The sequence below is a fragment of the Lutra lutra genome, chromosome 17 (genome assembly GCF_902655055.1).
Source record: "Lutra lutra chromosome 17, mLutLut1.2, whole genome shotgun sequence".
NCBI lineage: Eukaryota > Metazoa > Chordata > Mammalia > Carnivora > Mustelidae > Lutra > Lutra lutra.
The window spans coordinates 52,268,112-52,279,509 of record NC_062294.1 but is presented as its reverse complement, the minus strand read 5'-3'; the positions used below and the strand labels follow the sequence as shown (position 1 = coordinate 52,279,509).

The following is an 11,398-nucleotide window of genomic DNA, read 5'->3' as shown; positions in this document are numbered from 1 at the left end:
GATCCCTGCAGAGCAGAGAACCCAATGCGGGGCTCGATCCCAGGACCCTGAGACCATGACCTGAGCCGAACGAAGGCAGAGGCTTAACCCACTGAGCCACCCAGGTGCCCCTCTTTCCTCTTTTTTTAAAAAAAGATCTTGACAGAGACACAGCAAGAGAGGGAACACAAGCAGGGGGAGTGGGAGAGGGAGAAGCAGTCAACCTGATGCAGGGCTCGAGCTCAGGAGCCTGGGACCATGACCTGAGCCGAAGGCAGATGCTTAACAACTGAGCCACCCAGGCGCCTCTTCTTTTCAGTTCTAGAGTGCGTCCCCGAACCAATCATGTTTCAGGGGAATAGAAAACTGGATTTGCATGTGTGACCATCCCCATTAACTGTTAGTGATGGACACACCTCCCCTCCAGAACCGAGCTGGCCACCAAAGTGTGGTGACAACAGCAGGTGCTGGGTGTACAGGAACCACCTCCTCCTAGATTCTTTGACCAAAACCAGAGAGGGTGCAGGGGGTCAGAGTTCAGTTTCATAGCTTGGGCCCAGCAGCTGCCTGCTAACCCTTCAGTTCCCATTTGGAGGACCTAGTTCCCAAGTTTCACATCCCGTTTCTGTGCTGTGCCCCAAACCCCTAGCTCAGCGTCTCTTATCACACGCTCCTGCTTGACAAAGTTACTCATCAGAGCCCGTTTCTGGTTACAGTTGGTTATTTTTAAAGTATTTTTTTTTAATTTATTTGACAGAGAGAGATCACAAGTAGACAGAGAGGCAGGCAGAGAGAGAGAGAGAGAGAGAGAGAGGGAAGCAGGCTCCCCGCTGAGCAGAGAGCCCGATGTGGGACTCGATCCCAGGACCCTGAGATCATGACCTGAGCCGAAAGCAGCGGCTTAACCCACTGAGCCACCCAGGCGCCCACAGTTGGTTATTTTTAACAGTGCCTGCTTCCAGCCACCAAGCTAGGTCCTACTGGACTCTCCTTGGGAGTTTTGTCTCTGCCTTGCAGGAGGAGGGGCAGCTGAACAGCCTGGCCCGGCAGGGAATCTGCTACTCCACCCCACCCCACTCCTAAATTAAGATTAAAGGTTTAGAGAACCCCAGAGATCGTCTGCAGGGCCAACACCTGTCTCCCCGCCAGGGCAGTCCAGCTGTAAGCCTTGTGGAAGTGGATCCCCCGCCTCAGTTCCCACACCACACACACAAGCACAACAGCAACACAACCCAAAGCACCAGCTGCTGCAAAAAGCTTTATTGTTTCCATTTGGTCCAGGGCTTGGGAGAGGGCTCAAGGGTGGTTACAAAGCTGCCTCTGGCTGCAGGGAGAGGCTGAGGCACGGATGTCAGCGAGGGCTCCTCAAAGGATGCTGCTGGTCTCCGGAGCTCCTAGTCGTGCTTGAGGGTGAGCCTCTCGAAGAGATACTCGCCCAGCCCAGCCTGGGGGCCGGCCAGCCTGCGGAGGTTCGTCAGGTGGTCGCCCATCTTCTTGATGAGTTTCACCTCCTCATCCAGGAAGTGGTTCTCCAGGAAGTCACAGAGCTGAGCGACAGGAGAGACCACAATGCCACTTATCCATCGACAGCGTGACAGACGGGGAAACGCGGTTCAAAGGGAAATGTGCCCAATTAAATGCGGATGAAGGGGATACTTACATGGGGGTCTGTGCGGGCAGAACCCAGGGCGTGCAGATCCAGAAGGGCCTGGTTCAGGCTCTTCTCTAGAACCAGGGCAGCTTCCATGGCGTCCAGGGTTTTCCCCCACTCATCTTGGGACGGCTTCTGTAGAGAGGAAGAGCGCTCAGGACTAGCTACATCGTCCGCTAAAGCGTCTAAGAGCTTGCATCGATCACCTCCAGGCTCCTACAACCACCCGTCCCAGGAGACCCCGTTGCAGTGTCTTCGGGGAAGGGCGCGCGCCTCCATTTTTGCGCCGCACAAGAGTGAACACAATCGTCCAGAAGCCCGCGCGGGGCCTACAGCGCTACAATCAAGGCGCTCGGCGTGCGCAAGGGCTACTGGAACATGTAGTCCGCTGCCCGCACACTATTTACCTGGACGTCCTGGAAGAGGGCGCGGCCGCCGCGCTGGTTTTGCATCTTCAAGAGACGCTCGGCGCCCTCCCGCTTCTCCTCAGCCAACTCGCGGAAGAAGTGCCCCACACCTTCCAGAGCCACATCGTCACGGTCGAAATAGAAGCCCTGCGGGAAGGGAGGCGCGAAAAATGGTTAGCGGGAAGAAAGGCCGGCCAGAAGCCCGGACTCCGCCCTCCGACTACCCTACGGGACAAAGGCGGCCAGCGCGTGCGCACTTGGAGGGAACTTAGACTGGGGGCGTCCTGGGGACCCTCACCAGAGAGAGGTAGGTGTAGGAGGCCCGCAGATGCATGTTGACCAGACGGTTGACGGCGGCCTCCACCTCGGTGGAATAATTCTGACGAATCTGGGAGCTCATGGTTGATTGAAGATCAGGAGGTAAGCCCGAAATTGGCTGTGGGCTGGTCCCGGAGGCAGCGGGCGGCCAAGAAGATGGCTCCCAAAGTTGCGACTGGAAAAGAGGTTGGAGGGTGGTCGTTGCCTGGTTGCAGGGGCGTCCCTGGGTCTGTTCCGTCCAAACACTGTTGAAGCAAGAGACAGATCCGCAGGACCGCCGGGCGCACTGCGAGAGGCTGTGGCCAAGGCGGCTTCTTTTATAGCGCGCGGGCCCTCGGAGGTGGGACGTTCAGGGAAAGCGATCGGCCAATCCGCGGTGCTGGGAGGCGGGGCTTAGGACCCCTATTGACCAATCTGAGCTGACAGCAATCCCAGACCCCCCGCCCAGAAGTGGGGAAGTCACGCGCCAGTAGCGCGAGGCTGTTGTGAAATGGGGAAGCAGAGGTGGGGGGTGGATTGCGGGGTGCAAGGTTCCTGGGGCTGATTCTGGGACATCAGGGGATTGTGGGGATCTCCCTGGTAGGTGAAAGGTTAATGGGGACACTGGGAGCCCTGGAAAATTATGACTTTGGGGTCTGGGGGGGGTGTCTCAGGAAAGTAGGTTGGATTCTGGGGTTCTTAGTGCATGGACTTTCTGGCACCCTGGAAGTTTCTCAGAGGTGCGGAGACCTCCAGATGACTGGGGTTTGCTCTGGAAGATAAGGGGTCCCCGGATCATTAAGAAGTTTGGAAGGCGGTGCGGTGAGATATTTCTGCAATCTTTGGGATCTGATAGATGGATTGAAAGGGGGGACCTGGAGCCCTGGGGTTCACTCAAAGATTGGGAATTTCTGTAGCACTAGAGTTCACGATGAAGTCCTTATTTTCTGGAATCTTCCCCTGGGAGAGGGGTGGTGGTGGTGTGTGTCTTTAGACTCATGAAGTCATCTTCAAGATTAAAAGGAACAGTTCTAGAGCCTTGGGGTCCTCCTGTGCCCCCCCCTCCTCAATAGGGGACAGGGATATTTCTGGAAGCCTCCTAGGGGCTTTTCTAAGTGGCAGGTTGTCTTTGGAGCCTTTGAAAGATTGGGCCATTTGGAATACCCTGGGGCTATTTCGGGGCCTGTTGTTTTTCTGGAAGCTGCCACAGTGTAGGATGAAATGACACTCAAGCTTTAGGGTCTCTCTGAGGTTACTTTTCCTGGAGACTATTCTGAGGGCAGCCAGAGACTTGGAATTCTCTTTGGCTCTGAAGCAGTCTCTGTCTTGCCTAACACATGCTTCTCTAAGGTCTCAAAGAGAAGCCCTGGGTCCTGAGGGGGAAACAAGGTCTAGGGACCTGTGGATGGGATGGGTCTCTAACCAGTGTACATTTTTTTAAGTCTATCAGTTGCGGGCTGGTGTCTACGAAGCAAAGCTGGCTCAAACCAGGACCCTGCCCTCAAGAAACTCCCCATGTCCTAGAGAGGGGGAAAGGAGACAAAGACAGGAACTTGACCCTGTTTTCAGTGCCCTAAGGGGTAGCCAGCAGGTTGGGCAGGGGAGCTGAAGCCCCTGAGGCCTGCTTTGCAGGTCGTGGGGGGGACCCCAAACAGCCCAGGCAGAGGGGGTGTTTCCTGACCTAGGGGATGCTGGACTAGGCTGTTATCTGGGGTCCTCAAGGGGTGCCTGGGCCAGTGGCCAGGGAAGCAGCAGTGCTGAGTCATGCTGAACTCAGCAGGAAGGGTCTCGGGCAGACGTGGGGTGGGGCCACTGACTGACCTCATGTCCGCGGCAGACTGGGACCCTGAGAACTAGGCCTGGCTGGAAACCAGGTCTGGCCCACTCTCCCAAGAGGCGAATGTGCTTGGTCTCCGAATCTTACAGTCTTTTTAGCTGCCTTGATGTTTTTCCTGGGCTCCTGCCTGTGGTCATAGTGTCCCCTCTTTATGGCCAGTTGACTCCGTCTCCCCTCAAGGCTGTCTCATCCTACAGCTCTCCCCTGACCTGGTGTCTCTGGGGAGAGTCTCTGGGGGAGGGGCAGTTGCCCCAGGCACACAGTCACAATGGGGCCTGAGTTACTCATTCACCAAATTTCATACCTCAGCCTAAAGACCTTTAACCTCCAGCAGGCCCCACCTGCCGTGAGCTGGCTTCAGAAGCGCTCACAGGTGGAGAGAGGAAGTGGGGGGACAAAGATGATCTGAAGGACTGAGATCTTGAGGGTGGGGTGAGGGGTAGATCATTGGAGGGGGGAAAACAAGAGGCCCAGAGAGACAGAAGAAAGACAGAGAGGTTGAGGAAGAGACCCAGAGAGAAGGTACAACAGACCCTATGACCAAATGATCTTTATCTCTGATATCTTTTTCCGTGTCTAATCTACAAGGCAGCTTTTCCAGTGTCTTCACGAGGGCCAGCTCTCCTGGAGGGCCCCACCCAGGTACTGGGCCAGCCTGTCCCCTTGGACCACACAGCACAGGTGCAGGCCTTGTCCTCTCTCTCAGAACCAGATTCCAGCATTCTGACGAGTTAGCTTCTCCACAGGGCTCTAGAGCCCTCTCCTGGTCCAGTAAGTCCTCCTCCCAAGCCCTCTCCACCGCCCCGCCCCAATTCCCACCTCAGTAAGTGCAACTTCCTCCCGTCCATATAGCAGAAGCTTCCAAGCCCTAGTTCTCCAGGACCTGTTGCCCTGTTCTCTTTTCCTAAAGCCTCAGGCTCCACTGCCTGGCTTGGCCTTGCCCACTGCTGCCTCCAGCACAACACCCCAGGCTTCCACACAAGTGATCTTCAATTCCCTCAGGACCCTAGGCTCCTGGAGTGCAGAGCTGAGACTAACTCATCACTAACCCAGAGGGCACCAGACTCCTTCAAAAAAGGTTTGTCAGCACACAGGTCTCCTTAGACAGCCAGCAAGTGGGCTCAGTGATTCAGACTCCTAAGTGTGGCCTGAAAGAGGTTTATTGCCCCCCCCAGACCACTCCTCCCCGTGCCCCCCCACCCCAATAATTACAAAAGTAAGAAAAATGCCCATGACCCCCAATCCCACCCCTCCCGGAAAAAATGCCATAATTTATGCAGAAAAGACACAGTCCAAGGCAGCTGGTGGCCTCAGCCCATCTTTTTCCAGATGGTGAGTGATGCAGTGAGCACTCCAGCCACAAAGATGGTCACTGTCTGCCACGTGGGTGTCCCAAAGTAGGAGAGGAGGCCGTCCTGTGGACAGGGACATCAGTCACTTCAGCAGCTGGGCCAAGGGGCAGCCCTTGGGCCAGCACATGAGGAATCAGGGAGGGAGGTGGTCATAGGGCATGAGTGGGGGCAAAAGCCTAAGATGAATGGATAATGGGGTCAAAGGGTCATCAAAAAACTAGAGGGAATCCACAGGAAGTGGAGGCACCAGGAAGGACAGAAGGTATTAATGAGGTCAGAGATCACTGAGAGGTCAGAGGTCACAGGGAGGTCAGGGATCACCAACAGGTCAGTGGATACCAGACAAATTAGAGGAGTTGATCAGACCTGTGAGGAAAGGCATTATAGACCCCGTTTGATGACCCAGAGTCAGAGAGAGCAACACTAGTGGGCTTCGAAGACCTGAGGAGTGGGGGAGGGGGTTAGGGGGCCTCACCCAACCACCCTGGTCCTGGATCCAGCCCAGCAGTCGCTCTCGAAGGAAGTCCAGTGTCCAGCCCATGATGGTCCTGATCAGCTCGGGCACCTTGGTACACAGGGCCTACAGGAAGTAGGGTGGGCCTTAGGGAGACTGAGCCTTGTCCCCACTGTCTGGGGACAATGGCCCCAAGCCTCCTTTCTCACCTCTGCCTCCCCTTGTACCCTGCTGCAGTCTACTTCCACTCCTACTCAGAATGAGCCTCATGAACTGTCAACTGGATCTTGTTATCCATTGCCTGCTCACATTCCTTCCGTGGCTCCCCAGGTAGTAAAGACCAAAAGGCCTCTCTCAGCCCACAAACCCTGTATGAAGGCTCTGACTTGACTGCATTCCAATTTTCCACTTCTTTTCTGTGTGTCATTTACCTTCTTCCGTATCTTCGTTCCCACCAACTCTTCCCTGCCTCAGGACCTTTGCACATGCGGATTCTTCTACCTAAATAGGCTTCAACCAAGCAAATTTTTACTCCTCCCTCAAAGCTCTCATGTCAGGTCTAATGTCACTTCTCTAGAGAGAGCTTTCCTGACCTTCAAACTAGGTAGGACCAGACATACCTCCCTGCAGATGACTTTCCCAACTCCCTGAACTTCCCCCTTCCCACCCTTTATGTATCTGACTGCTTCCTCCCTATTGTGCCCAATACCTTACACAGCTCCATCAACATTTTGACTGCTCTTCCCCTCACTTCCAACATTCAAGCCCTACCAGCTGAATCTGGCAAACACGTTAAGAAATCTACTCCCGGGGCGCTGGGTGGCTCAGTGGGTTGAGCCGCTGCCTTCGGCTCGGGTCATGATCTCAGGGTCCTGGGATCGAGCCCCGCATCGGGCTCTCTGCTCAGCGGGGAGCCTGCTTCCTCCTCTCTCTCTGCCTGCCTCTCTGCCTGCTTGTGATCTCTCTCTGTCAAATAAATAAATAAAATCTTTAAAAAAAAAAAAAAAGAAATCTACTCCCCACCTCCACTGCTACCAGTGGACGCCAGGTCAGTCAGTCATCAACCAGGATTACTATAGGTGCCCCCCTCACAGCTTTCCAGCTTTTACCCCATATTCTCTTCTACCCAAAACAGCCCCCCAAAATTGTTGGGCTTCCACTCCCGATATATCTTAAAGTTAAAAGGAATTCACAGTGAACAGCCATATGCCTGCAGCTGAGATTGTACAATTACCATTTTGCTTGCTAGAACAATCCTTGAAATTTACAAATCAGGTCACCTCACTCTCCTGTTTCAAAACCAGCCAATCACTCCCCTTTTGCTCACAGCAAAGTTAACATCTTTAACATCGACTATGGGGGCCCTCACAAGACCCCTTAAAGTCTTCCCTTAATGCATCAGCCCCTTGGCCTGCCTCACGGCCTTTGCACTTGCTGTGGCCCCAGGATGCCTCCCATGCCCCCCATCTTCTTAGATCACCACAACTTTGGCTTTAATGTCACTTGCTCTTAGAATGTTCCAACTACTTTGCATTACATCATCCTCGTTTACTTCTTTTGGCCCTACTGGACAATGTGAGCTCCTAGAGAGCAGGGACCTAGCCTGTTCTGTTTGGCACTGCATCTCAGGTGCCGAGTACAGGTCGGGCACACAGTAGGCCCAAGAAATGTTTGCTCCATGAATAAATGAAGGTGCAAACAACCAGCCCATAGCTCTCTCCATTCCCTCTGGTAAACGGGTTTCCCAGGGCTTGTTGCCCTCAGAACCCCCAGGTCCTCCTAGGTCTGAGTGGAGCTTCCCTGGGCTCATGCCCTGCAGCCGCCCACCTTGAGCACCAGTTTGCTGGCAAAGTAGAAGAGGGCAACGACCCGACCCCAGTTGAAGTTGCCATCAGAAAACATGTCAGCTGCCACTCGGAAAAAGACCTCGCGGGGGGAGTCTGTGTCCACGGCTGCAATCATCCTGCAGGGAAAGAGGAAAACCAGAGCTGGGGAGAAAAGATCAGGCAGGGTGTAGAGACCCTGACATCCACCTTGTACCAAAGACAAGGAAACTGAGGCTCAAGCCAAGCTGATGTGAAAAAGAAGGGGCCAACATGGGGGAAAGGAATGAGATGGACACTTAGGAATGTGGGGAAAATGACTGAGGGAGGGTTTCAATATTCTAAAGGAGGGAATGGCTGAGTGTCCAGGGTGCTGAGAAGGTGTGGGGAGGGGGGCTGGACCCCTGGGTCTGAGAGAATAGGAGGCTGCAGGTCTGAACTCCAGGCTCCTAGGAGAAGCGGGGCCTGAGAGCCAGGACTCCAGGGTTCTGAGGGAGAAGGGGACCAGTGGCTGGACTCCTGGGGCCCCACCTCTGTAACTCCATGTTACTGTCCAGTTCATCTCCGATGCGCTTGAGACACTCGCTCAGCTTCTTGGTGGATGCATCCTGGGGCGCCTGCTCCAGGGCCAGCTCTGGTGTCTCTCCCCCCATTCGCCCTGCTCGATCTTGGATGAAACTAGAGTGGGAATGGAGTTTGGGGGGTGCAAAATCAGAATGGGGCATCACTCCTCAAATCCACTCAGCAATAATCACACCTCAAACTCACCCCTGAAGCAAAAGGGCCCCTGTCTTCATGATCTGCTCAGAGCTGGTGGGCCCTAGAGGAGAAAGGAGGGAAGAGGTGCCTGGACTGTTGGATTCTAGGGGATCCAGGGACTAGGGTAGCTCATGATCTCTGAGGGAGGACAACACTAGGAGGTCCTGCACTTCTGGGTTTCTAATAGATACAGTAGTTAGGGGCCCGGACAACTGAGTCCCTGATGGAGAAAAAGGCAGGGAGCCTAGGCCTGTATCCTACGTTCTTCCGGTGGAGGCGGCTGAGGGAACGCTTCATGCATCCAGACCCCTGGCCTGAGGGGGCAGAGGAGAAACCCGCCCCTCCCACCAGGAAGTGGTGCCGGCGACAAGCCCGGGCCTGCCCCGGGGGCTTGGATTTTGGGGTCTCCAGCTTCTCGGGAGTCCGAGAGCACCAGGCAGGAAGGAATCGGGGCACAGAGGCCAAAGAGCCGGGAACCCCCGGGAAGGGAGGGGGTTGGAAGCTGGCAGCGCCCGATCCGGGAGTTTCTGCCCCGGAGTGCTTGGAGATCGCACGGCCCCAGACCGGCAGGAGGGATCGTGGGGCCAGCCGGCGAGGGGGCTCGCCCTCCTCCCGCCCGTCTGCCTCCCGCCTCACCCCCGCCTCTGGGTTGCTCCCCGGACCCGTCCATCACCGCCGCTCCCGCCGCCGCCTCTCGCCGGGTCCGCCCGGGCGGCCGCAGCACGCCCCTGGTCACGTGACCGCCCCGCTGAGCGTGCCTCCTCACGTGATCGCCCCGCAAAATGGCGGCCGCGCGCTGCCGCCCCGCAGGCCCGTGCGGTCACGTGAACGCACCTGCCTCACCTGCTGGGGAAGCGTCGGCCCCGATCACGTGACCGTGGAATCCACACTTCCCTGTAGGAACTGCCCGTGGCGCTCTTCTACCGGCCACCTGTTCCAAGGCAGCTGTGAACTTTCATTCATTCCTCTGTGCAGTATTTTTGGAAGTTTCAGGTGGGATTTGAGCCCTCGCCAGAACAGAAGGAACACCGGAGGCCAAAGTTATCATCCTCTGAAGCAGGACGTTTCAGATGATTGTGAGTTGTTTTTGTGAAAACAAAAGGAATGTGAGGTTCAAAAAGTGGCAAAACTAATCTGTGCAGAGGGACTGGAAGGGTATGAAAGGGGAAGGACCCCAAGTCAGGCACCTGGGGGGACCTGAAATGAGCTTTTATCTTGATCTAGGTGATGATTACTTGGGTAAACATGCTGAAAATTCATGGAGCTGCACATACGAAATGTGCACTTTACCACATGGAAATTGTATCTCCTTTGAGAAAGAAGAAAAAACCCAAGATTAGAAAATAGACTGGGGTCAGATAATGAACGGTGGAGCATATAAGAGAAGGTATCTAGGTCCTAAAGTGGGTGGGAGCCGTAGCAGTAAGATCATTAAGAATCCTAATACATCAGCCTACCACCACCACCAGAACACAGCCTGACAAAGTCAAGTTTACTGACCCACTGTGATGATGGAGATCACACGGAGAGAAATCATGGAGCATCTTGACAAAGGAAATGGTAGAGTTATTATAGGACTTGCCAGAAGGGTAGAACTTAGGTGACAACTAAATGATGGGCTCAAGGCAGGGTCAACATCAGGCACAGACTGTGAAGTGGAACCAGGGTCTTCTACCCCCTGGAAACTACAAGGTCAATCCAGATGTGGAGTATTGGGTCCAGAAACCCTTTATGTGAAGCTCTGCACCTAGACTGGAAATCTAGGCTGCTATTTTGTTTCAAGGGACTACAGGGAAAAGTGGGATGTTTCATTTTTACTGATAAAAATTTCAATACTTTATGATTTTAGGGAACAAAGTCTCCTGAAAGACAGCATATCCTTGGAGGAAATAGTGTTTCCTATTTGAAGCTAGCGTTATCTGTGCCTATTATTCCAGCCCAGTAAGTTAGCCTTCCCTTTGCCTTAACTAGAGAGGGCTTTTAAAGTAGCTACAGACCACTAAACAGTACAACCAATGAGTAGTGGGGAGAAAACTTCTTAGTTCTGAAGTAACAACGAAGATGCTGCACTGGAACTTTGAAGCCCACCTCCAAAATGGCACCCGATGATTTTACTCCCCAAGTATTCATGCCCCGTTCGGTCCCCTCCCACACTGAATAGGGCTGAGCAACGTGATCAGTATGATATTGTGGAAATAACAGAGTGTGACTTCCAAAGTTAGGTCATAAAAGTTACTGCAACTTCTGTCGTGCTCTCTTTCAGATGACTAAATTATTATTATTTTTTAAAGATTTTACCTGACAGAGAGGGAACACAAGCAGGGGGAGTGTTAGTGCGAGAATCAGGCTTCCCGTGGATCAGGGAGCCTGATAGGGGCTCGACCCCAGCACCTTGGCATCATGACCTGAGCCGTAAAAGCAGACGCTCAATGACTGAGCCACTCAGGCACCTTGTGATCGCTGGCTTTGGAGGATGCCAGCCTGTGTTGTAAGGATGCTCAAGCAGTCATCTTCCAGAGAAACACATGTGGTGAAGCACCAAGACCTTCAACCATGTGAGTGGACCACTTCGTAAGCAAAACCTCCAGCTCCACTCAAGCCTTCAGATAACAACACCCCCTGATGTAGGAAAGATGTTAGGGTGGGGCAACAAAGAATTCTTGAGATGCAAAAAAAAAAAAAAAAGATTTTATTAAAGCACAGAGGGGCACCTGGGTGGCTCAGTGGGTTAAGGCCTCTGCCTTTAGCTCAGGTCATGATCCCAGGGTCCTGGGATCAAGCCCTGCATAGGGCTCTCTGCTCAGTGGGGAGCCTGCTTCCCTTCCCCTCTCTCTGCCTA

General features: G+C 54.1%; 2 protein-coding genes across 2 annotated transcripts; both read right to left on the bottom strand.

Moving 5' to 3' along the window:
• Positions 1-1,224: 1,224 nt before the first annotated feature.
• On the bottom strand, positions 1,225-2,657 carry FTL (ferritin light chain). The gene is given in 5 exon segments (XM_053447818.1): positions 1,225-1,440; positions 1,443-1,526; positions 1,640-1,765; positions 2,038-2,184; positions 2,336-2,657. Coding segments are annotated over 5 exon segments (555 nt in total). The 5' UTR covers positions 2,438-2,657; the 3' UTR covers positions 1,225-1,344.
• Positions 2,658-5,396: 2,739 nt separating this feature from the next.
• On the bottom strand, positions 5,397-9,304 carry BAX (BCL2 associated X, apoptosis regulator). The gene is made up of 6 exons (XM_047712301.1): positions 9,196-9,304; positions 8,569-8,620; positions 8,332-8,478; positions 7,805-7,940; positions 5,999-6,103; positions 5,397-5,586 (listed from the first exon to the last, which is right to left on the bottom strand). Exons 1-6 carry the CDS (start codon positions 9,227-9,229, stop codon positions 5,482-5,484), a joined length of 579 nt encoding a protein of 192 aa, XP_047568257.1. The 5' UTR covers positions 9,230-9,304; the 3' UTR covers positions 5,397-5,481.
• Between the last annotated feature and the right edge of the window lie 2,094 nt (positions 9,305-11,398).

What these genes read in the sequence shown, in the direction of transcription:
- BAX (XM_047712301.1), bottom strand. Translation starts at nt 9,229, where the DNA reads ATGGACGGGTCCGGGGAGCAACCCAGAGGCGGGG. An exon ending in AGTAACATGGAGTTACAGAG is followed by an intron (nt 7,941 to 8,331) that starts GTGGGGCCCCAG and finishes CTTTCCCTGCAG; the next exon opens with GATGATTGCAGCCGTGGACA. An exon ending in CCAGCAAACTGGTGCTCAAG is followed by an intron (nt 6,104 to 7,804) that starts GTGGGCGGCTGC and finishes TACTTCCTGTAG; the next exon opens with GCCCTGTGTACCAAGGTGCC.